Source organism: Spea bombifrons, chromosome 10, assembly GCF_027358695.1.
Source record: "Spea bombifrons isolate aSpeBom1 chromosome 10, aSpeBom1.2.pri, whole genome shotgun sequence".
In the NCBI taxonomy this organism is placed as follows: domain Eukaryota; kingdom Metazoa; phylum Chordata; class Amphibia; order Anura; family Pelobatidae; genus Spea; species Spea bombifrons.
The window spans coordinates 142,501-169,230 of record NC_071096.1 but is presented as its reverse complement, the minus strand read 5'-3'; the positions used below and the strand labels follow the sequence as shown (position 1 = coordinate 169,230).

The window sequence follows — 26,730 nt, the reverse complement described above, 5'->3', positions numbered from 1 at the left end:
TCTGTCACTGTAAAATCATACAACAAGGAATCAATTCCACCCGATAAATGCAAGGTTATGCATTCAAATAATCCAATAATTTTAATAATGAAAATGACTCTGGGACAGTACAAAATTCTAGGTGCTAAATATGAAGGCCACAAAGAGACTGCCATGGGTTAGAAGAACAACTGACACCTGAGAAGATTGGGTTTTCACCAATTAATGTTAATAGGAAATGCCCCACTAGAAGGGATGTGGAACCCACGTCTCTGGCACTCACACAGTTAAAGAGTCTCCTCTCTGGCCTCGTCCGTGACAGCGATGGCAGGAGATATGACAGAGGCGCTCAAGCAGTCGTTCCAGCGCGCTCTCATTTCACAGTTTGTCAGAGAGAATTAGAGGACGATGCCTCTCCGGTGCATTACGCGGCTCTCACCAGAACAGAAGCTCCTGTCTGCCTGCAGGTGTCCCGGCCCTCGCACCATCCGCTGACGGAGCTAAAATATCAGCTCAGAAACTTGATTTAACACATTTCACAAGAAAAACGTATAAAAGAAGTCGTACCAAAAAAAGACATAAAAGCTGATGGGTTCTGAGGTTTTGTCACATTCTGATTTATGAAGAACGAAGCCATAAAGGATCCGTAAAAAACCCACAAATCCATCCGTCGGAGAAGAGGAGAGAGACGTAAAACGCAATTTCATTAAAGTGACAGAGTCATTAAAATTTAGACCTGGCAATAACGGGAGAAAATCCCAAATCAGCGACAAAACATTAACCTCTTCCCTGCCGAGTCTGCGCACCCAGGTCACTTTTCTCAGTTGTTATCACCAGATCTCTCTTTATAAATCCTGCAGTGCAGTTTGAATGAAAAATAGTAGCCCCGGAGCATTTAAGTGTTCAAACTCTGCAAAGGTATTATTTCTCAATGATATTTTGTGCTGTTAGAAAGTTTACCACAAAGTGTGAATAATCATGGCACACATTATTGTCCTCGAGTGGCCTCCGTGGACGCCGAGACATTGTGGATTTACTTACCAGTGAAATACTTGATTTACAAAAGTAAAGCTCTGGTCGTAGAGTAGAGGTTGGGGTATTTGGAGTATGGCTCTGGTGGTAGAGGTTAGGGTATTTGGGGTATAGCTCTGGTGGTAGAGTAGAGGTTAGGGTATTTGGGGTATAGCTCTGGTGGTAGAGTAGAGGTTAGGGTATTTGGGGTATGGCTCTGGTGGTAGAGTAGAGGTTAGGGTATTTGGGGTATGGCTCTGGTGGTAGAGTAGAGGTTGGTGTAATTGGGGTTTAGCTCTGGTGGTAGAGTAGAGGTTGGTGTAATTGGGGTATGGCTCTGGTGGTAGAGTAGAGGTTAGGGTATTTGGGGTATAGCTCTGGTGGTAGAGTAGAGGTTAGGGTATTTGGGGTATGGCTCTGGTGGTAGAGTAGAGGTTAGGGTATTTGGGGTATAGCTCTGGTGGTAGAGTAGAGGTTAGGGTATTTGGAGTATGGCTCTGGTGGTAGAGTAGAGGTTAGGGTATTTGGGGTATGGCTCTGGTGGTAGAGTAGAGGGTTGGGGTATTTGGAGTATGGCTCTGGTGGTAGAGTAGAGGTTAGGGTATTTGGGGTATAGCTCTGGTGGTAGAGTAGAGGTTAGGGTATTTGGGGTATGGCTCTGGTGGTAGAGTAGTGGTTGGGGTATTTGGAGTATGGCTCTGGTGGTAGAGTAGAGGTTGGGGTATTTGGGGTATGGCTCTGGTGGTAGAGTAGAGGTTAGGGTATTTGGGGTTTAGCTCTGGTGGTAGAGTAGAGGTTAGGGTATTTGGGGCAAAGCTCTGCTGGTAGAGTAGTGGTTGGGGTATTTGGGGTATAGCTCTGGTGGTAGAGTAGAGGTTAGGGTATTTGGGGTTTAGCTCTGGTGGTAGAGTAGAGGTTAGGGTATTTGGGGTATGGCTCTGGTGGTAGAGTAGAGGTTAGGGTATTTGGGGAAAAGCTCTGGTGGTAGAGTAGAGGTTAGGGTATTTAGGGTATAGCTCTGGTGGTAGAGTAGAGGTTAGGGTATTTGGGGTAAAGCTCTGGTGGTAGAGTAGAGGTTAGGGTATTTGGGGTAAAGCTCTGGTGGTAGAGTAGAGGTTAGGGTATTTGGAGTATGGCTCTGGTAGTAGAGTAGAGGTTAGGGTATTTGGGGTAAAGCTCTGGTGGTAGAGTAGAGGTTAGGGTATTTGGGGTAAAGCTCTGGTGGTAGAGTAGAGGTTAGGGTATTTGGGGTAAAGCTCTGGTGGTAGAGTAGAGGTTAGGGTATTTGGGATAAAGCTCTGCTGGTAGAGTAGTGGTTGGGGTATTTGGGGTATGGCTCTGGTGGTAGAGTAGAGGTTGGTGTAATTGGGGTTTAGCTCTGGTGGTAGAGTAGAGGTTGGGGTATTTGGGGTATGGCTCTGGTGGTAGAGTAGAGGTTGGTGTAATTGGGGTTTAGCTCTGGTGGTAGAGTAGAGGTTAGGGTATTTGGGATAAAGCTCTGGTGGTAGAGTAGTGGTTGGGGTATTTGGGGTATGGCTCTGGTGGTAGAGTAGTGGTTGGGGTATTTGGGGTATGGCTCTGGTGGTAGAGTAGTGGTTGGGGTATTTGGGGTAAAGCTCTGGTGGTAGAGTAGAGGTTAGGGTATTTGGGATAAAGCTCTGCTGGTAGAGTAGTGGTTGGGGTATTTGGGGTATGGCTCTGGTGGTAGAGTAGAGGTTAGGGTATTTGGGGTAAAGCTCTGGTGGTAGAGTAGAGGTTAGGGTATTTGGGGCAAAGCTCTGCTGGTAGAGTAGTGGTTGGGGTATTTGGGGTATGGCTCTGGTGGTAGAGTAGAGGTTAGGGTATTTGGGGTAAAGCTCTGGTGGTAGAGTAGAGGTTAGGGTATTTGGGGTAAAGCTCTGGTGGTAGAGTAGAGGTTAGGACCAAGGATTTAGTGCCAAGCATTCCGGCCATGATCTGCCTGATTAGAGAACGAGGGATTAGAGTTTCTGTTTAGGAGGTTCAGTGTTGCTGCCCCGCTGGGAGGTATTTTGTGGGTTTGTTCTGTAAGGTAGATACCCCAGATCACAAGCAACCAAATCACATTATTTGCCAGTCGGGAACCTTAGGTGTTTTGTTATCAACGTGTTAGGGATTTGTAGAAATTCACTTATACTTCCTTTTTTCTGTTTTTAGATTAAAGTTGTTTCTCTTATTCTCCCTGGACGGGGAATAAAGCCGCGACTTCCCGTCTCTAACGTTTTGCAGACACAAAGCTGGAGTTTATACACAAAAAATGCCTTTATTTCTCTGTTGCTAATTCCGGCTCCCGGATGGCACTTTGTCTCCTGACTCATAGAAATGCATCCAATGTTCTGTTTTTAGCAGGAGACGCCGGCTGGGGGCCACACTCACATTAAAGAACAATTGCTTCTTTATTTGGCCCCATGTGGGTCTTGTCTCGGTTACTGTATTATTCACGCTGCGAGAATGCGCAGGGAGAGAACAAACCTATTTCAGGACAGCGCGCTCGGTGCCTTCTGAAACGCAGTTTGTTTTAAGGATATTCGGTGCTGCGCGTTACAGAAACAGACCCTTTTTTACTTAAACGTCCCCTTTTACTGACACTTTAATAAGAACAGAAAAATCAACCCCTCAGTATCAGTTCTCAGTATCAGGTAAATCAGGACTGGGAACTGTTCTAGAGGCACTGCTCAACCTGTCCTGTTATGATCTGTATGGCAGCCGGTGCCCTTGGTCCACTTGGTATATAGCGGGAAATGTACCGGCACCACCAGACATGTATTGGTACATGCTAATGCGGAGCCCACGTTAACACGTTAATGGGTCCAATAATAGGATCTCGGGGGACATGTTGGCTTCTCTCATTTCTCACGCTGCCCAGATGTTAATGTCAGCCGGATGAACTCTCCCAAACCCAGCTTATTGAGAATTTCTGCCATTTTTGTCCGCTGTAAGCACATGCCTGCTAGCGGGACTCTCTTAGTATGTCAAGTGATGCGATACTGAATGTCATTTTCATATGTTCTCCTGTACGGATTGACTATTTTGTTTATTACATGATATTGAATTTAGTATTAATCAGACTTGGCTACTTTATAGAATTAACGTTTAAATCTTTTTTTATCTGCTCGGAATGTTCCTTGGTTTGTGGTTATTTCTCAGTTTATCAGTGATTACATTCCGATAACGTGATGACTTTATGTCTCATCCGAGTGAGGACCATCTGGCAGGAAAGTTCCCCTCCCCGTCATGGGGTCCGCTCTGGAACCGTCCAAACTTGGCCGATCACTGAGTGAGGAGCTCGCGAGACACTGACTCTGAGGAAACTATTTCATGATTTGCTCTGTGCGCTTATTTTATTCTATCAACATATTTCTTAATGATATCATTATGATGCCAGCCCCGCTGGACCTAAACCCAGATTAAACTAAGAGACAGGAATGTTTAAATCAAACCCGATGCTGATGTTAATTCCATAAAAAATAAAAGTTCTCAAAAGGAATAAGCAATTTTCAAATATTTAATAAAATAATGCAAGATCTTCTTGGAGGGAAGTAAAGTGACCTATAAACTGAAACCGGGGCCCCATTCTCTCCAATCAGCTGTCAGATCTGCCCAATGATTTTTAATCCCCAAAAGGAATGCCTATACTCGGGTCGTTTATTGATCCACACTCACTGATTGGATCGTTTCATTATTTCCATCAATCTGAATTAACCAGGAATTATATCGCGAAGTGTGCTGCGATTGGGAGGCAGTATATGGAGAGGTGAGAGAGGAAAAAGTAAGGTGAGAAAAGGGAAAGGTAACAGAGAGGAAGAGGGTGAGAGTGTGTGTATGTATAAGTGCATGGTGTTAGTGTGTATGCATGTGTGCTTGTGTGATCTGTGTTATGGTTTATGGTATTACAGTGAGTGTGGGTATTAGGGTATGGGGTTAGTGTGTATTATTTACTCTGGTAAATAATACAGCCTAACCCTAGGCTCATACTGTATGTATGCTCATATGTATCCATACTGTATTAAGACAACTAAAAGATTTGGGAAGCTTTCTTTCCACCAAATGTATATGGCAAGTCCACAGAAACAGGAAAATAACATTAATATTAATATATAGATGGATGGGAAAGGATGCTGATTAAATCTCCTTTCTGATGGAGCTCGTGTCGGGCTGTTAGGAGGATTCGGCTGTCATCACGCAGATCGATGCATCTCATAGCCGGTGGATGGGGATCTGAGATTAAATATTACAATAGCCTTAAAACACTGTGATTGTGGTTCCCTGCACCTCCTAGCGTTCTATTTGCCTTTAATTGTTTTCTTATTTAATGAAGGGCAGAGTCTCAGTACACATTTTTTAAAATAATATGGCATTGCTGTAGCCCTTCTCAGCTGGTTACTCTCAGATTTCTAGAGACGTTTGTAGTAAACAGATCTGTGATTTCGCAGTCAAATTTCTAAATGTTAAGTCGAGGGAGTATGTCGCTAAAATGATGTCATTCAATAGAACCCACGGGATGAAGGCAGCATTTGGCGGATCCTCTTCATTCCCTGACAAAATCAGGACTGTGGGCAGTTATGAATCCATTCGTAAATTCAGAAGTTCCTCTGAACAGGGAGGTTTATGTCCAATATGCATTCTAAATTCTGGTGCGGCCTGATCCGGATTTATGCACGGCGGATTTTACTTGTGAATGTCGAGCCCATTGGCAGAGATGCTTTTTATCTTATTAGGGGGGAAATGACTGGGTGACGTGACATTGTTGCTCTGACAGATGTACTTAAAGCAAGGCAGATCTCGCCATCTCCCGCTTTTCTTGCTGAATAAATTTACACGCATTGTCCTGTATCTGTCAGAAATGATATATTGTTCTTATCTGAATCACTAAAAATAGTGAGATGCGGCGTCCACCCTACAGGCAAATTCATATCGACTTCCCTGTAAAGTTAATGTATCACGTCGCGCAGCATTACCAAAGCTGTGTGCCAGGACGTATTTAATGGGAATGGAAGGGTTACTTGGCGCAGAAGAGAAACTCAGAGATTAACGGGTTAAATAACAGTCAGGAATAAGTTCATTACAATGAAATGCAGATTTTATCTATGTTGTTAGTAAGTATTCCTGAAACCAAGAACACATCAGTTAAATCAGCCCAAATCTCTGCGTGAGGAGCAGAACAGTGCGGAGCTTTCTCTGCGGATCTTCACGGGTGCTAAAGGCACCTCCATGCAACATCACCTTAGCCCCTCACACGCATGGTAAGATCGAGTGACATCAAGTGACATTTGTAAGATTAATAATATGTCACAGACAACAAACCCAAGAAGTGACCCAGACCCGTCACGCTAAAATTCATGATCCAGAGACTGGGGAGGAAAAGCATAGCATGCGCAGGATAGTGAATGTTTCCAGAATGCACATGAAACAATGAGCAGCCCTTTAATGATCAACCAGCACAGTGTGTCCAGAACCCCCAAACCCTACATCGCCGAGCTTCAAATCACAACTCGACAGGAAAGCTAAAAATGGACAAAAACAAAAACAACATTTCTTAGTTAAAAATAAATTTCACATTCATGAAGGATTAAATAAATGCTACAGAACAATAAATGGGACATTGTATCAGTACATGCACATGGGACGTAAAAATCCCAAGGCAGAATATACAGAGCCCTCCACTAATATTGGCGCCCTTGGTAAATATGAACAAAGAAGGCTGTGAAAATTGTCTTTATTGTTTAACCCTTTGGTCTTTTCTTCAAACAATACACATGAATACTCTGCTCTCGTATCAAACAATTGCAAACACAACACAGGTTTATCCAAAAAACATTGTGAAACATACAGTGTGTGCGACACAATTCTTGGCACTTTAAGCCAATACTTTGTGCTGCCCCCCTTTGCCAGGATAACATCTGAGCCGTATGATGCCTGATGAGGTTGGAGAATACATGGGAAGGGATCGGAGACGGTTCCTCCATACAGAATCCCTTCAGATCCCTCATATTTCCAGCTCGATGCTGGTGGTCTCTCCTCTCCAGTTCACCCCGCAGGTTTTCTATGGGGTTGTCAGGGACCGGGTCTATACAGACGACTGTAACAACCCAGCGCGCCCAAAGGTTGTGTTCAGGAGGTATTTCGCAGTAGTGGAGTTGGACACGGCCTGATGCAGGGCGACTGCACTCTCCCAGGTGGGCATCTAGTGTAATAACCAGGCCCAACCCTGCTTAGCTTCTGAGATAAGGAGAGATCGGGCGCTTTCAGTGTGGTATGGCCGCTGGCTAAAGGCCAGGAGTTTGCAGCGCTTTCAGCTTGTCTGCTTCTGTGCTATGCTGGTTCCGGTGTTCTGTCAGCTCTTCCTGCCTGTTATGATGCATACCTGTTTCTGGACCTGAGTCGGCTTCCTCATCCCTGTTCTGTTACCCTAATTACAGTCCTGAGCCCCGGCCGAGGGGTGTCTTGTCCCTGTAACCTTTGTTCCTGATTCCTGTCTTGGAGGAGGTCGGTCTGCTAAGCACTGTTCCGATCATCTGGTGGTCTCTTCTTCTGATCTGCATGGGTTCCCCTACTATGAGAGTACCTTCGCTTGAACCTGAAAGACATCTTCCTCATTTCCGTTCAGATATGCTGACTTCTGTTTCGGAGGAGCGTTTGCAAGAAACGTCTTCCTCATTCCTGTCAGATATGTTGATTCCTGTTTTGGAGGAGGTTGGTCTGCTAAGCGGTAGTGCTGGTCGTCGAAGGACTCCTTCTGAAGAGATTCAAGAATCCTGAGTATGCTGGTTCCTGGGTTGACTTGTTCAAACAGTTCTCCCGTCAGAGAACGGGCCTTCATTCTCTTGATGTTTCTGTTCGCGTCCGCTCATTCGGAGGGGGATACTGTCAGGGTCCATCCAGGCTGCGGAGCTGCATATCTCTGTTTTTCCCTGCCTTGCCTCAGTTCCCATGTTTTGCTGTGGTCCACTCCTGGATTTCCATATGCTCTGTTCTGTACCTCTGATTCCTGGCTTCTAGTTCTGCTCTTTGCTGCAGCTCTGTTTCCTTTATAAGGTGCGCCCCACCTGTGTGCTCCGTTTGTCTAAGTCTGCAGTCTAAAGGTTTGTCCTTCTCGGTTCTGTGTTTGGATTCAATGTTTAGTTTATCAGTCCTTTCGTATGCAGGGCTTAGCGTTAGGACCCACCGTCATTGGAGTACTTTGGTGTAGTGGTGGGCTAAGCATACTATGGCCATATCATGTGACGGAATCTCCAATTGTTATCTTATAGTCCTAGGCTAGTTCCTGTATTCATGTTTGTCTGTCTCTTATGTACCTTTGCCCTTCTTCCCTGAATCATCTGAGGATTTCGGTTCCTCTCTCCTCTCCCCATGTCCCAGTTAAGATGTCATATCCTTGCTTAAAGGAGAAGCGTCCGAGGATTCTGGCTCCTCACTCCTTCCCCTGTGTTCCTTGCCTTGTTCCCTGTCCTTTGTTGTGCCCTGTATCATGTATGTCTTGTCTGGTTATGTTCCTTCCTTGCTCTGTCCTCCTTGCTCGCTATGTTTCAGCTATTACTCTACTTAGCTTCCACACTCCCAGCCTGCAGCATCCCGCACATGAGTCTAGTGCTATGTCTCATGCCTGGAACAGACAGGTATTTGATCCGCTGCTAGGTCTGGGTGCTTGTACCCAGATGCCCACCTGGGAGAGTGCAGTCTCATCAGGCCCTGTCCAACTCCACTACTGCGCAATACCTCCTGAACACAATCTTTGGGAGCGCTGGGTTATTACAGTCGTCTGTATAGACCCGGTCCCTGACAGGGGTTCAGTCATGGGACTGGGCGGCCACGGCAGGTCCTTGATTTTGTGGTCCGTAAACCATTTTGTGTTGACCCAGCCACAGCCCATGTTAAGCTTTCTGGCAGAAGCAGTCAGATGTTCAGTTAGTATCTGTTGGTATTTGATAGAGTGCATTATGCCATGTATCCTACCAAAATGTCCAGAAAAACAGCCCGAAAACATTACAGAGCCTTCATCATATTTAACCGTGGGCATGAGGAACTTTTCCATATGGCTACCAATCTGTGTAAGCCAATCCCACCTTAGTGGTTTACAGGACAGAAATTATCAGGAAAGGTTAAAGGATGTTAATTTGTCCGGCTTGGAGGAAACAAGAAAGATTGGGATGCAATAGAAACATTTAAATTGATTGTACAAAGTACAGAAGGCAACGTTATTTGAAAGGATGCGCAATTATTCTTTATACCAAGTCTCCAGGGAGTTCACTTCGTAATAAGGATTCTTCAGGGTGAAGTCCTTATCACTAAATTAACCCTGTGAATGTGTATTGTAATGTATGTATGTATGTGTATATATATATGTGTGTGTTCATGTATATTGTCATACATGTATATGTGTATTGCATCTACATGCATGTTTGTGTATATGGTAATACATGTACAGTCGTGTGATAGACAATGCACCCTCTTTTAATTCTATGGTTTTACGTATCAGGACATTGTAACAATCAGCTGTTCCTTAGCAGGTCTAAACATTAGGTAAATACAACATATTACACCGTGTCATGATTTATTCAACAAAAACCTAGCCAAAGTGGAGAAGCCATGTGTGAAAAGGTTCACCCTTACTTCTTCCATAGGAATTAAGATGCTAAGTAGCAGACAGACGCTGCTAATCAAATGACCATGATTAATTGATCAGCAAGTATGAAAAGCCCTATAAAATCCAACGTTTTAGCTGTTTGCTAGTCTGGGACATTCAGGAGTTTGTTAACACAATGCCAACAAGGAAATACATGCGCAATGATCTTAGAGAAGCAATTCTTGCTGCCCATCAATCTGAAGAATTATAAAGCCATTTCCAAACAATTTAATGTCCATCATTCTACAGCGAGAAATATTATTCAGAAGTGGAAACCATTCAAGGTAGTTGCCAATCTTCCCAGGAGTGGCCGTCCCAACAAATTCACCCCAGGTTCAGACTGTGCAATGCTCAAAGAAATTGCAAAAAACCCAAGATTTACATGTTAGCCTCTACAGGCCTCACTTAGCATGTTACATGTTAAAGTACATGACAGCGCAGCATAGGTTTCCAAAGTTGCATCTGAACAAGCCACAAGACTTCTGGAACAATGTCCTTTGGACAGACGTGACCAAAGTGCAGATATCTGACCATAATTCACAATGCCATGTTTGGCGAAAACCAAAGTATATCAGCACAAACACCTCATACCAACTGTCAAGCACGGTGGTGGAGTACTAATGATTTGGGCTTGTTGTGTAGCCACAGGACCAGGGAACCTTGCAGTCATTGAGTTGACCATAAAGTCCTCTAAAGCTTGGCCGCAACTGGGCCATGCAATAAGACAATGATCCCAAGCACACCAGAAGAGCTGAAAAACAAAAGAATCCGGGTGTTGCAGTGGCCCAGTCAAAGTCCAGACCTCAACCGCATTAAAATGTTGTGGCAGGACCTTAAGAGAGCTGTGCATAAACAAATGCCCGCAAACCTCAATGAACTAAAGCAACGCTGTAAAGATGACTGGGCCGAAATTCCTCCACAATGATGTGAGAGACGGATAAAATCATTCAGAAAATGATTACTTCAAGGTATTGCTGCTAAAGGTGGTTCTACAAGCTATTGAATCATAAGGTGTACTTATATTTTCACACATGGTTTCTCCATTTTGGCTTTATTTTTGTTGAATAAATCATGGCATGGTGTAATATGTCATGTGTTCTTCTAAGGTTGTATTTAACTAATTGTTAGACCTGCTAAGGAACAGCTGATTGTTATGTCCTGATAACTAAAACCATAGAATTCAAAGTTGGTGTACGTTCTTTTTCACATGACCGTATATACATTGGTGTATTGTGACACATGAATGTACACGTGAGCGTATATAGTCATATCTGTATATATGTATGTTTTGTAATGCATGTATATACATGTTGCTGTACTGTAATACATGCACATATATGCAAGTGTGTATTGACATACACGCATATTCACAAGGTACGTGCATTTTACATACAGATACATTAAGGCGTGTTGTGTCTGGTAGGGTGATGATGCATTTGTATTAAAGTGGCGCAGGAAACAAGTTCAGTAATTACCGCTACCGTGTTTCTCTGAGTGTCTGTGCGCGGGTTTACTGAATAAACGCCGTTGCCCGGCATGAGCCGGAGGGTAGGGAAGCACTGCTTGTCCGATGTGCTCTGAAGGCCATTAATCTCCTGGCTGTGGTTGTGTTTTCTCCGAGGCAGATATTGATGAGTGCGCAGAGGGGGTCATTGGCTGTCACCAGCGTTCCCGCTGCGTTAACCTCCCGGGCTGGTACCGCTGCGAGTGCAGAACCGGTTTCAGTGACAACGGGACCTACTTAATTTCTGGGGAGTCCTGTGTTGGTAAGCAGATTCTGTTAGATTTCTCTTGTGTCTGCATGGTATCTCAGACTGCGCACACGCATGTGTCTTCACCTGTACTGTGTATAATCCCAAAGGACATCTGCCTACAGCGTGTGGGCATCAGAGAGGTGCAGGATTAATACCAAGAGGCACAGGCACGCAGGCATATCCAACCCATTATCAGGTCTGCCTAATTTGCCCATTTTTTCTCATAAGGTGAATAAACCAAAGATAAGATTCTGACCTTTACATTCTCTGCTTTCATTGGGGCCCCTGACATCTCCAATATGGTTTTCCAGAGGGGATTATATTAATATCCACAGATCCTATTGGGTAGAATGTGGGAGGCCGGCGGCTGTGCGGGGCAATGTGTCTCTAGATGAAGCATTAAAGTTCCTGCTGAATTCAGTTCTTTGAAAAAGTCTAGAATTTTCATTGGCCGTGTTCCATGTTATGTCTGTAGGAGGAAACATTTGGCTTAAGTCACTGGCAAAGCCAACAGAGAATAAGGACTGGACAGTTAAAGGGTTACAGCCAGCATGAGAAGTGCATTATTCAGTATTTTATCCAGTAGATCAATGATTTTTTAAAATAATCAATCCTGTCACCGTAATGTCTCCAAAAGATGGGGATCTCCAAGTGCTCATACTTCCTGGCCCCCTCGGCCCTTAACAGCCCAAACTTAAATAATTCCAAATATAACATTGTTATTCAGACTGCAGATTCTGAAGACTGAAGTAAATCATATGACGTTGCTTGATACGCTAGACCAGTTATCATTTGTTGCCTTAATATGTATCTTTTAATATTAATTTCCTCAACAAGCCGTATATTTTGAGTTGTTGGCTGCTTTCTGCTTTAAACTCAATGCTGTGCTATCAGAACCACATGGAAGATCAGCGAACCTTCGCAAGCGAGAAGCCAGAATTATGTAAATCTGCGGAGACTTCAATGTCAAATTAACCCTGGAGCCAAATAATAAGCATCGTCACTGTCAGACAGGCAGCATGCGCAGTGCGTTTCCTGGGAATGGACACGTCTGCCTGAATAGAATGTTTCAGCAAACATCCCGTCCCGTGGATTTCCCTGAGGCGTCTCATTAGCTAATGTCCGGCCGCGCAGATTTCCCAAGCACGCCGGTGGACAGAGCCCCACAATCTCCTTCTGCTATTAAGCCGCGTGGCTGTACGTTTATTACGATGAATGGTCCTGGATAAATATCTGATTATAGACCGGCGGAGCCCAGGCTGTAAGGAACATGTCAGACGTAGATTCACTGGGTATTGTGACTGGAGGTTTTTAAATACTCTCACAATCTGACACATTTGTTCATAAAGCGCCTTATATATACAAGCAGCGGTGTTTGTGTGAGTATCGGAGCACGAGGTGCCGGTAATGCAGACCCCCTTTAAAACGTTATTATAGCTCATAGATTCAGATCGTTCGGTGACTGCGTGGCCTACGCAGTTAGAGTGCTTGCGCAACACAGAAAGCACGTTTCAATTATTATGGTATTCCTCACCCGCCACCGGCCATTTGTTTGTCTCGTTATGCCATTGTTATGCCATTAATGTGTTTGCAACAACTATATATGAAATCTAGAAATATTTTTTTCTGTTACATTTGAGCAGCGAGAAGCAATAGAGCGGCGCAGGACGCTCACTGCAAACGAGTTGAAAAGTTCATATTTGTTCTATTGAGACAAACAGTAGCCAAAACCATCAGCATTTACCCCGGATCAACATGCTGCTTGTGTTCAATTCATTTTGACTCTTTGATAAAGTAAATCCTGTAAAACAGCTTCGCAATAAAAAATCTGCCTTCTGTGCCTTTCCTCTGTGTTTCTGATTATATCTATATATCTATCTATATCTATAGAGAGAGAGAGAGGTAAATATCCCGGCTTACAAACAAGATGCTGATTTTTTACTTACATGCGCCCAATGTCTATGCAGCTGTGTCCTCAGATATGTAAATGTTTAAGTTATATAGAATTGGCCCCGTGCAGTCCTGGTCCTGCTATACCCATCACGCCATTAGCGTGTTCAGGCCCCAGCCTCGTCCTGATCCGGCTGACGCAAAGGGTTTATAATTTATTAATACATTTAGATGCATGGCTGGATCTGGAACCACTCGGAAGCTGGCACGTTACGCTCTGAGCCCCCGGTGAGTCCTTGAGCTTCTCCCTTTTTATCTTCGTGTAAGAAATAGGTTACCTGCTCCCACTGCAGCCTCGGGACGTGCATAATAGATTACGTTGGCTTTGTTCAGTACAAACAGGTCTGATACTGAGAATATGAATAATGTCACTTTCCATAATTGCCAACATCTGGCTTTCCATAAATCCGTTAAATTGCTCAGAAGTGGAATTAGATTCCTCGTATAAAGCAATTACCGGCGAGTCTGCAGGCGTTCGGGGTCCATGCTCATCTGTAAAATGCTTGTAGTTTTCCGTGCCAGAGCCCCTCTCCTGTCCTGTTTTCTGATTCCCTCTCCATGATGCATTCGGTGCTTGTTGGCCACTTGTTCTTAAATTGCCAGAACTTTCAAGAAAACAAAGTGTTTATTATTCGCAGTTTAAGATAAGGAGGAAAAATCAATTTTCAGAATATTTGCCAATTTCACCTTCTATCTTCTAATTCAATGCGCCATCCGGCTCTCGCTGTTCAGGTTTGTGATAGAATAAGTCGGATCTAATTTGTTTTTTAAAGTGATTCAGACCCTAATCTGAAACGTACAATTGATTTTTTTCTTTCCTTTCTGAAAAGCATCTTTTTAATAAAACGCATTTCACAGACGAGCGGCCCCTCTTCTCCCAAATGGAGATTGTAATCTGGAGATATCATCTGATATAATGCGCGGTGTTTGTTAGTGTGAGGCACACTTTGTGTTCATACTTGGGCTGATAAAAGCGGGGTATACCGGTGGGACGCACAACCTGAGATTTAAAAACCCAAACTTCCGGCACATTCTCTGAAATATGTCTGCCGATCCTTAAATGAAGAGTCAGGGAAGGTGACCTGTGGACGAGTTCAGAAGAGCCTTTTCATCAAAAAAAACTAAAGAGTTAGTAAATGTGCCCCAGCCTGTGGCAGAAGATGTTGTTTGCCCCCTTCTGCCTGCACAGTAAGCCCCCCGGCAGGGGCTGCCCTCGCTCATCACTCGTAGTTTTTATTAGTAAATTGCATGGCTCAGTTTTCTGTTTCCTTCCAAAGGTGTTAATGCTGGGAGTGCATCCCATCCTCTGTGCAGCGCATGTTTTAATCACGTCACTAGTGCAATGTGAGATGGACTTTAGCCGCAGGTCTGAATGTATTAAAGGGTTTCATGCTCTTGTTGGAAGCGTCTCCCGGCGTGAGGGGAAATACCCCCGGAGACACATTGCAGACAGTTTTCAAAGTGTATTTCTGGATATAAAGGGTAAGGGGGTCTCGGTCTTCTGTCTGTAGGTGATCAATACGTAGGGATCAGATTTTTCTACAGTCCATGATACGACACCGCAGTGGTGGCAGAGGCTAACACTGTAAGGGCATTTAAGCATGCGCAGCATAAGCATAAAGGGTGTTAGTAAATGTGTCCTTTAAATGCTAAGAGTCTTTTTAGACATCCAAGAGGTACATATTTGTAAATTATTACAAGTTGTGGATGTGAGAGTTATCACTGACATTAAATAAAAACTGCTCATATGAAGCGTTTTTGACGTTTTCTGCACTGCTTTTAAAGCGGCTTTTCTCTCCCCCATAGACATTGATGAATGTGCCTTACGGACGCACACATGTTGGAACGACTCGGCTTGCGTCAATTTGGAAGGTGGCTTTGACTGTCTGTGCCCCTCTGGCCCTTCATGCACAGGAGATTGCACCCATGAGGGGATGCAGAAGCGTAATGGCCAGGTGTGGACCCTCAAGGAAGACCGCTGCTCTGTGTGCTCCTGCAAGGTAAGTTACACCAAGTGCGGCTGGACACGGATCCAGACAGATTGCAGTAATTGTTAAAATTCAAATCACTTAAATAAGGGAGTTTGCGGATCGGATATGTTAATAGATCTCTTTGACATGCTCTGTAATGACATGCTTCTGATGGAAATGTTAGAGATTATTCCACATTTAAAGTACCTAAAGTAGTCATTTCTTAAAATAGCTCCTTTATTGTTTAACCCGTTGTGATGTTATGTAGTGTGCTCATCTTAGAAATGTCTGATTTCCATATTAATCCTCTCTTCTTCAGAACATTCTCAAGACATGGCAGCTTATCCCACCTTATTTTACACAATATCTTAAATACCGTCACCTGTGCTGCAGAGCTAACAATCTAAGTAGGAAACTGAGGAGATAATATTGTATTACCTTACCACGCAGGGAATTGGTAGACAGAAGCTGGATTCGCATTTACACTGTAGAAAAAACTCACTATATATATTCTGTGAATATACACACTCACTGGCCACTTTATTAGGTACACGTTGCTAGTACCGGGTCGGACCTCCCTTTGCCTTCATTCTTCATGGCAGACTTTCTACAAGGTGCTGGAAACATTCCTCGGAGATTTTGGTCCGTATGGACATGATGGCGTCACACCGTTGATGTAGATTTGTCGGCTGCATATCCATGATGTGAATCTCCCATCCCCCACATCGCAAAGGTGCTTTATTGGATTGAGATCCGGTGACCTCAGAGGCCATTGGAGTTCAGTGACCTCATCGTCATGTTCAAGAAACCAGTTTGAGATGATGTGAGTTTTGTGACGCGGTGCATTATCCTGCTGGAAGCGGCCATCAGAAGATGGGGACACTGCGGTCATAAAGGGATGGACATGGTCAGCAACAATACTCGGGTAGGGAATTGTGTTTAAACGATGCTCGATTGGTACTAAGGGGCCGAAACTGTGCCAAGAAAATTTCCCCCATACCATTACACCCCCACCACCAGCCTGACCCGCTGATACGAGGCAGGATGGATCCCGACTTTCATTTTGTTGACCCGGCCATCTGAATGTCGCAGCTGGAATCGAGACTCATCAGACCCGGCAGTGTTCTCCAGTCTTCCATTGTCCGATTTTGGTGATTCTGTGCAAATTTCCCGTTCTTAAATGACAGGAGCGGCACCCGGTGGGGTCTTCTGCTGCTGTAGTCCATCTGCTTCAAGGTTGGACGTGTTTGCGCTTTCAGAGATGGGATTCGGCAGACCTTGGATGTAACGAGGGGTTATTTGACCTTTCTGTGATCTCGAACCAGAAGGCCCGTTCTCTGACCTCTGACACCGACAAGGCATTTCCGTCACACAGCCGCCGCTCACTGGATATTTTTTCTTTTTCGGACCGTACGCTATAAACCCTAGAGATGGTTCGGGAGATCCGCAGTTTCTTAAATACCAGTCCGTCTGGCACCAACAACCAACATGCCACGTTCAAAGTCACTAAAATACACTTTCTTCCCCCATTCTGAATTTCAGCAAGTTGTCTTGACCACGTCTCTATGCTTAAATGCATTGAGTTGCTGCCATGTGATTGGCTGATTAGCTATTTGTGTTAACAAGCAATTAAACAGGTCTACCTAATAACGTGGCCGGTGAGAGTGTGTGTAATATATATATATATATATATATATATTCTGTATTTAGCGCTACGGAATGTGATGGTGCTATATAAAACAATAAATTATATAGATATACCATATTTGCTCGATTATAAGACAAGGTTTTTTTCAAGGTTTTTTTTAATCGGGGTCATCTTATAATCAGACCTCAAATAGGTCTGACTATGAGACTAAGATCCAGATCCCCTGCAACGCTGCAGGGGACCTGGATCCTCCTGTCCCCCCCAACTTACCGGTGCTTCTGAGTCCCTGGTGTGTAGCCGGGGCAGCCGCACCTCCTTCCGGTTAGCAGCGGGGGTTGTCTGCGTCCATCGCACAGACCTTCCCCGGCTGTCAGAGATCAGAGTTCCATTACTGTTCCATTTTGTTTGAAGAGGAGGGTGCGTTTCTGCCCATGAAGTAAATGGATTATATGAGATGCATATTACCCCGGATAGGTGGCGCTTGTTAATGAGGATACCTTGCATTGATCTTATAAGCAGCTGCTATTGAGTTTGAAGGATATTTTTAACTTGACCCGGAATGTCTTTTAATATTTAAGATGTAACAAAAATAAAAACATATTTTAAGTAAAACCTAATAAACAAGCATTATTCGTTAATAAATGTGTTAGGGGACTCTCCTGCTTTCTCTGACACTTTGTGTGAAATTAAAAATTTGAATTCAATTTCAGGAGAAACTACTAGAGACTCATCTTATAAGGAAGACGAGAAACACTAGAATTAATTTGTGGGTTCAAATATTTGCTCAGCACCGACAGTCTTGGTTAGGAGCTTTATTGTATTGCAGGTTTTATTCCCAGGAAAATTAATTGGAAACATTTATCAAAATCAATTCATCAACTTTAATCAAAATTAAAAACATCCCATTTTGCAATCTATTCCTATGAATAATTCAGTGACATTTCCATCCCTGCGCACGGTGTGTCTACATACAGGCTCATTTAGTCAAGAGCCGTGGGACTCGGAGGTAGGAAGGTGAACATCTCCATCTATGACAAAGCTCTCCAGGGGATGGACGTCTCTGGGAGAAGACACGTGGCCTAAATATTCAGAGAGGGGATTTACTGAATGCTGAGTCCTCTGCAGGGAGTTACTGATCCAAACCTCTGTGGGAATCGAATGTTTTCCGGAAAACTCACCAAGGAGCTCCGAGCTCCCAGGGGATAAAGTCTCCTATTTCTCCTTGGGCTGGGGTGGGAAGTCCTAACGGCTGGTGGGTTTCCAGTCTTACAACATCATTCATTGACGGCATTATCGCCTGCCTCGCAAACACACAGAACATATGTTGTGTGTGAGAGATTAATTTACACACCAACAATGTGTCAGAAATATCTGTTAGAGCCAGTTATTCACTTCATTATCATGAGAAATTCATTCTGCGCCCGTGCCTCTGGACCCTACCCATAATAAATAATCCAATAATAAATCCACTACCAGTGACCTACTAATAATAAATCCACTACCAGTGATCTACTAATAATAAATCCACTAACAATGACCTACTAATAAAAATCCACTAACAATGACCTACTAATAATAAATCCACTACCAGTGATCTACTAATAATAAATCCACTAACAATGACCTACTAATAATAAATCCACTAACAATGACCTACTAATAAAAATCCACTAACAATGACCTACTAATAATAAATCCACTACCAGTGACCTACTAATAATAAATCCACTAACAATGACCTACTAATAATAAATCCACTACCAGTGATCTACTAATAATAAATCCACTAACAATGATCTACTAATAATAAATCCACTACCAGTGATCTACTAATAATAAATCCACTACCAGTGATCTACTAATAATAAATCCACTACCAGTGATCTACTAATAATAAATCCACTAACAATGACCTACTAATAATAAATCCACTAACAATGACCTACTAATAATAAATCCACTACCAGTGACCTACTAATAATAAATCCACTACCAGTGACCTACTAATAATAAATCCACTACCAGTGACCTACTAATAATAAATCCACTAACAATGACCTACTAATAATAAATCCACTACCAGTGATCTACTAATAATAAATCCACTAACAATGACCTACTAATAATAAATCCACTACCAGTGACCTACTAATAATAAATCCACTACCAGTGACCTACTAATAATAAATCCACTACCAGTGATCTACTAATAATAAATCCACTAACAATGACCTACTAATAAAAAATCCACTAACAATGACCTACTAATAATAAATCCACTACCAGTGATCTACTAATAATAAATCCACTAACAATGACCTACTAATAATAAATCCACTACCAGTGACCTACTAATAATAAATCCACTACCAGTGATCTACTAATAATAAATCCACTAACAATGACCTACTAATAATAAATCCACTACCAGTGACCTACTAATAATAAATCCACTAACAATGACCTACTAGACACTGATATAGTGATGGAACTTGGAAAGGGTTTGCAGTAACCGTGGTCTCTGCCCAAGGTGTAAGCATCTGCCGCGTGTTGCAGAGGTGATGCTGTTTAAATGGCATCCCTTGTCCTGTCATGCCCCCCCCCCTCGGGGGCTTTTCAGATAACTTCACAGGATTTGGTTCCTGAAGGCCATGGCTTACGCTTATCCACATTTACGTGGATGCGATGCTCTGTATTACCATCTCCTTATGGTTTGGCTTAATGTCAGGAAATGCTTAACGTCCGTCACTCACGAGAAAGCCCTTTAATAATGATTGATGGTTTAGTGTTTAGTGATCAATTCCAGAGCCGGTTCTTTTCCCCTTTTAGATTTATTGTTCTTGACTTCCCATTGCTTGCTGCGTGATTCAGCTCCATAAAAAGTGTCAGGAAGTCGTTATATCTCCATATCCCCCGTGGCACTAAGGCTGGGTCTCTATTACACGAAACGCGATCACAGCAGCCTAGAATCGGGTATAATAGGGTCTGATTACGTTTAATGTGCCCCTTGCAGTTTATTGACACAAGTGCCTTTTTGGGCCCGTTGTGCTGGCGCCTGTGTATACCAGCAGACAGAGTAATGGTGCCATTAACCCTATAAATGCCGTGAAACTGTGGAGGAACAAGGAATGTGATTCACTGCGAATGGCTCCTTTTTTACCTTAATTCACCGCACAAAGATGTGTCTGTGACCTGGGTGCTGATTAACATCCAAAGCATTTAAGATGCCTAAAACACAAGTCACTTAAACCACGGCAGCAGGGGTGAAATGCATTCTGGGAAGTATTGGGGAGTACAAACATAGTGGAGATTAGGACATCAAGTAATAGTGTCCTGGCAGCTCTCCAGTGTCGCTGTCCGCGGTGCTGAGGATGTTTGGGCAAAGAGCGGTGTCCACGGAAATCATGTAGTGCTCAGCGGTGGGGACAGGCTGGTATTTGCTTCAGGTGGAGCCGAGTGAAATGCAGATATTGCGCACGCTTGGTGCGGAGCCGTTGTCACCACTAGTAAAGTGCGTTATTAAATAATATAAGTACTGTAGTGAGGTCTAAAATGCTTTGGGTGGCTACCCAATTTACCACAATGAAGGTGACCAGGGCTGCACATCAGGTGAGCAGTACCGGGCATTAGTTTTACCCAGGGTGCTACCCGTTAGATACCCCCTTCAATAGATGCAGTCATCTCACCTGCAATAACCCTTTCTTCTTTACTGTGACAGAATGGGAGAATATTTTGCCGGAGGACAGCGTGCGACTGCCAGAACCCCAGCGTGGACCTGTTCTGCTGTCCAGAGTGTGACACCCGAGTGACGAGTCAATGTCTGGACCAAGAGGGGCATAAACTCTACCACAGCGGAGACAACTGGACCTACGGCTGCCAACAGTGCCGCTGCCTGGTAAGAAGCAAAGGGCACGGTCTGTATGGATGTCTGTGTCAGTCTAAGATGAGACCAAGGACTGCGACAATCATTCTCTCAAAGTCCCCTTTCACCACAGGATATGTAGCGCTGCTCCCGGTGTTTGTGTTTGGTGATAATAGAAGTGGTTACACATAGAAATTTATACTTTCATGCAAAATAGCATAAGTCAGGCACAGTAAAGCTTTCTGTGAATGTATCATGATCAGTTTTCGGGGGGGGGGGGTTGTTCAAAACCACAATTCGATAATATATGCCGATCCTTATGCTGGTCCTTATACTGTTTGAAATCAGATATTTGGAACCATTAAAAAGGCAGATTGGAGTCACTGTGTCCCCCGCTATCTACAAGAAGTAAAAAGCGGTATTTGTATCTACCGTAAAAATTCTCATTTGGAAAAGTGCCTTTGACCGTCTTTCATCCCCATAGGAGGGAGAGGTCGACTGTTGGCCCCAGACGTGCCTGCCTCTGAGCTGCGAATACACAGCAATTTCTGAGGGTGAATGCTGTCCGCGCTGCGTGGAAGACCCATGTTTAGCAGATAATGTCACATATGACATAAGAAAAACCTGCCAAGACAGTCTTGGAATAACACGGCTCGGCGGCGCTGTATGGACAATGGCAGAATCTCTGTGTACGACATGCAAATGCAAGGTAAGATATTGGCATGTATTCTGACTTTGTAGCTAATTTGCGCAGCACGCTACGAGAGGTTTAATGCAACCCATGCGGTGCGTCTCATTGGAGGGCGGATGCGGTAAGTTTCATGATTTTCCCTTGATAGCCACTCAGCTGGATAACGATTAATAAACCAAGGTTAGGATATCCGGGATAGTCCCAGTCCCAGAGAAACGGGTTCCCGTCCTCTGCTCTAGCGCATGCTGCAGGGTCTCGTACTGGTTAATCTTCTTTAAATTACACATAAACATCAGCATTTTCTGGGACCCAGTTATTACATTCTTTTTGTTTGATTATTTATTTCTCGACAGTTTTGCTTGTAATGCAAGCAGTTTTGTGTTCCCTTGTCCGGTTATACAGTGAAGGAAAAAATGATTTGATCCTTTGCTGATTTTGTACGTTTGCCTACTGACAAATACATGATCAGTCTATGATTTTAATGGTAGGTTTATTTGAACAGTGAGAGACAGAATAAGAAAACAAATCCAGAATAACTCATTTCAAATAAGTTATACACTGATTTGCATTTTACTCAGTGAAATAAGTATTTGATCAATCAGCAAGATGTCCGGCTCCCGGGTGCTCCTAATCTCAGCTTGGTATCTGTCTTTGTCAGCCGGCAAACGTACAAAATCAGCAGGGGATAAAATATTTTTTTCCTTCACAGTATATAAACCGCCATTTGCTTGTGTAATATGTTATAGAGAATTATCTGCGGTCTCTCCAGGGCTTCGTTACTTTCCTGCTGCTCTCGTTTTTTTTTTATGTCTCAGAAACTCGTGTTTTCACAGTGAAAAGTTTCCTCGGGACTTTCCTTTAGTTCAGGTGAATAGCAGATAAGACAGGATGGGAAGTGAATGTGCGTGAGATGTAGCAGATAACGTATATCCCATTGAGCTTAAAATGCATTTATTGCACCATTTACTGACCAAGACCCCAAAAGCTAAAAGGAAAATATTTGCGGCATCAGATGCCTGGCTGGCAGGACCCCTCCGGCCTGTAAGCGCATCACATGCAGCCGGTACCTGTGGCTGGCCACGGGAAGCCACCTTCCGGTAAAGCACAGCAATTAGACATATTAATGTTAATTACGAAACAATTCCTGAAATGACTTTTTATTATTTCATGATTCTTTCCACCTGCTGCTCAGTATTTGGTTATTCCAAGGGAAAGATATGATGTCTGTTACTATAATAAAGGAAAAGGAAGATACGCAGGTTACCCAGACCCAAAACCCAATGTGTGTTGTACAGATAAACATGAGATAAATCCCAAGGGGCGGAAGAAAAGACGGCGCGTGGAGCCGCTAAGATTCTCACGCCAAGATCTTGTTAGTTCTTTGCATCAGGGGTTCTTTTAACTTGCACTTGGTTACCATAACAACACCAGACGCTTATTGCATGTTCCTAGGAAACATTTGGAATAAATAAATGGCTGGTGACCCTGCTTTGCTGTAACACGCTGCCACATGCGCTCGAGATCCATTATTAGATGAATGTTGCATACCGTGTGTCTTTTCTCTATTTTCACACAGAACGGAATTGTCTGCTGCTCAGTGGATCTAGAATGTCTTCACAATAACTAAGGATTTAAGCAACAGACTCTTGCCGGAGAGCTTTTCGGATGCAGTTTCCATCGATAGCGGAGAGTGTGTGCGCGTTCGAGACAGTATTTGGCACAGCAGACCCTCAGCAAAGTCTCCATTCACACAGAGATTTGGGGGAAGTTTTGGGGACCTTATGCTACGTTTCTCCTTCCTCACCTCTTTAGGGGACCTCTGACCAAATGTTACCGGCTGCTAGTAGCTATTAACCATTTTGCTGCCACTCAGGCATTTCCAGTCCATTACATGGTAGGACGATATTCTGCCCAACAGCTGAATAGTTAAAGGTCTCGTTAGAGCGATCCACAGATTTTTTGTTACATTCGTAAACATTTTAGTTCCTTTATAGTAAATGTTGTTGTGATTCCCTCTTTGCGTCTGGACATCAGGATGAAAAGAACCTTCTTTTATTTTTATGGGGGTTGATCTATAAAATCGGGATCTTTGTGTCTCATTCGTCGCAGACGTAGCTCTAAGGTCTCTGTCTGGTGTTGGTGGAGATGTGTATGTTTGTATAGTTTGTTGCATAGAACCTCTGTTCCATCAACTCAACTCATGACTCAAAAGGAAATCTCAGACACTTGAGATAATTGCCCCATGGATCATTATCTGCCACACCTTGTGGCATCTGGCTGCCCAAGATTGGAATAGCAAACTCTGGACTTGTTTTCACAGGAGAAGCCAAGGTTGCAGTAAAAGATGTTCCTATTGTTCACGTCTCCACAAACACTTGTCTTCATTTTGCACATGCGTGTGATGCAGTTGTGCAATTTCACGAAGGAGCATCTGCTACAAACATGGTTCTGGCATTATTTCCTAATATTGAAGGACATTAACGTTATAAGAGGTGACATGCTGTGCCACAGTTTATAATTATTTAACTATCTATTGAACTATGCGAGAAATATTTTCACACGGTGGTTATTTTGCAAGCGTCATGTATAATAAGTGATGATTCGCACAGGAGGAGCTTTAAAGCAATGGTCTAAAAATTTTGTAAGCAAATCACAATAAAAGCCTCCTACCGCCCGTGCTGCCTCCTCTGATTGTGTGCTTTCTCAGAGGGCTGGGATGGGTCAGAAGTAGTAGGAGAAGTGCCCTTTTCCGATGGTTTGGGTTCATTGGCTAAAGCCATAGACAGAGATTAAATACGAGTGAGTATGTATGTATGTATGTATGTATGTGTGTGTGTTGGAGTGCGTGTGTCAGGATTCCGTACAACACGGTCTACTAGTAGAGTTTGGTGGCAGGGAGTGCATGTCTCTGCAAATCACACTCCTGCGGGTCACAAATCGCACAAGCAGTGTGAGTAGTATAAGAAATAGTAAGTGGATAGTTTCTACATTCTAAACAGTAATTAAAAGGTTTGTGTGTGTGAGTGTTTGAGAGTGGATATGAGTATATTCAGTGGCGGAACTACCGGGGTCGCAGGGGTCGCGACTGCGACCGGGCCCTGGAGGGTCCTGGATGCCTCTGCTCGCCTCTGCTCCCCGCTGCTGCCGCCGTCGCCACCCAGAGTGCAGTGTTGGGAGCGTGAGGCATTTGTCTCGGGTGCCGGCGCGTCACGCTGAACGTGAGAAAGGGATAGATGGGTTGGGGGTTGGGGGGGCCCTTAACAGATTCTCGCACCGGGGCCCTGAGGTTTCTAGTTACGCCCCTGGGTATATTTATCAATCTGGCTTCACACTGATATATAACATTCAGCTGTCTATAAAGAAAAGACATGGCATACGCACAAATTCTTTTAAAGAGCTTAGTGGGGTACTAGCAAAACCATTAACAGATTTATTTAACCGATGGTAGTTAATGGGAAGATGGGAAATTCTGCCCACTCACAAGGAAGGCAGTAGGGAGCAGCCAGGCGACTCCAGGCCAGCAAGTCTTACATCAGTCATAGGGAAATTCATGGAAACTATGTTACAGGTTAGGATTGTGAAGGCGTATAGGTCAGGAACGAAGGATGTGTCCTCTGACTGTCTGGATTCAGTACAAAAACTATACAAGGCAAACACATTCAGATTCCTGGGTTGCTGCTAAAATAATAATGACCAATATGTAGCCAAAACAGAGCACGAAACCTTTTATGACAAATGTACTGCATGTAATGTCATGTATACCTGATGTACGTGAAGAATACTTAGAGAACACAGCTGCTGGGGCTGTGCACGCTCCGTATATCACACTACAGCTTGTAATTGTTAGTTTGGGGTAACTCCGACTTAATTCCAATATAAAGAGGTTTACCCCGCCGGTTTCTCCCCTATTTCTATCTCTGCCCCTTCTATGTTGATTGAGATTATTTTGGTTTATTTTATTTTTTACTTGTTAATTACTAGTATTTGGGGAAATAGCATCTGTCGTCTTAAGGCACCCCTTCTGGTCACGTGGCAGATGATGTTCAATCGGCAATGTGCTGCCTTCTGCCTGACATTAGGATGATGCGTTTCGCTGCTTCCTGCTGGTAATGTGATTGCGGTAGAAATGACTGTTCAGAGCCCATTCGCACCTAGACGAGCCCTCTCTGTGTTCAATTTAAAATCCAACTTAAAAGGTCCCCACATGCCAGTCCCAGGCAAACTACTCCCAGTTATCCCATTATCATTCATTAACAGCCACAGGCTTCAGGAAACTAGTGACAGGCCAAATGTCCCCAGCACAGAAAACACAGCACTCGGCCATAGCACAGTGACTTGTGAGTAGGTTCAGAGCAGGAACGATGTACAAAGAAGAGTTATGAGCAGAAGGGACCGGGTTATTACAGCCCAGACCTCACCTACAGTAGTGGGGACAGTTTGGTGATCTCCCATCTCCACATCTCCAGAACGATATTGACATTCTCAAGAGAGATCAGTGGAGGCGACTAAAATTGGGAACCGTTTGCAGGATAAAGATGATAAGGAAAGACTGAGGAATCTCATTATGTCCAGTTTGGGGGAAAGAAGAAAGGGGGTGCGAGGGAGAGAGATGGGGGAGAGAATAGAGAGAAGGGATGGGAGCGACATTTAAGTACATACAGAGATTTAACAAAAGGCAGGAGTTTATTTTGAAAGATGAGAAATGTTAGGGTTTTTTTTATATAAGATGCCATTAGCTTTAAGTAGGTTTTCTCAGATAATGCAGAGGTGGCCAAGCTGACATGCCCTTTGGAGACGCCGGTCCATGCAGGTACCCTGTTGAAGGAGCAGAAACGTTTAAACCGAAACGTTTTAACCGCAGGACGAAGGAATGTGCTTACATACATACATAAAAAGACACTTTGCGTCCCCCATACACCACTAACCACTAACTGCTTACTCCTGACTCTCACAAGAACACACACCTAAACACACGCTAACACCATACTCTAACACATACATACATGCACACATTCACTCTATCCTCCTTTCTCTTCTATTACCGGCGCAGCTCACAATGTCTGCGTGTTGTAGCCAGATGCTCTTTTTAACACGACTCGACACCAGGCCAATATCGTGTCTAAATAAACCGTAATATCTGGCAGGTGGTGCGCTGTCCTATCTTAATACTGCAATAAATAAGTTTCAGTCACCCATTCACGTTATTTTACATTTAGTACTTTAG

At 43.7% G+C, this 26,730-nt stretch overlaps 1 protein-coding gene across 2 annotated transcripts in view; it reads left to right on the top strand.

Moving 5' to 3' along the window:
• Positions 1–24,180, top strand: part of NELL1 (neural EGFL like 1) — a 158,486-nt gene extending 134,306 nt beyond the window's left edge. Inside the window, exons 15-19 of one of the 2 annotated variants that reach the window (XM_053449002.1) lie at positions 11,257–11,397; positions 15,142–15,335; positions 20,672–20,848; positions 21,300–21,524; positions 23,083–24,180. In XM_053449002.1, coding sequence (XP_053304977.1) covers positions 11,257–11,397; positions 15,142–15,335; positions 20,672–20,848; positions 21,300–21,524; positions 23,083–23,133 — 788 coding nt within the window. In that variant the 3' untranslated portion in view covers positions 23,134–24,180. The remainder of the gene's footprint in view (positions 1–11,256; positions 11,398–15,141; positions 15,336–20,671; positions 20,849–21,299; positions 21,525–23,082) is intronic. The other variant, XM_053449003.1, reaches the window with a different exon arrangement.
• The last annotated feature ends 2,550 nt before the right edge of the window (positions 24,181–26,730 follow it).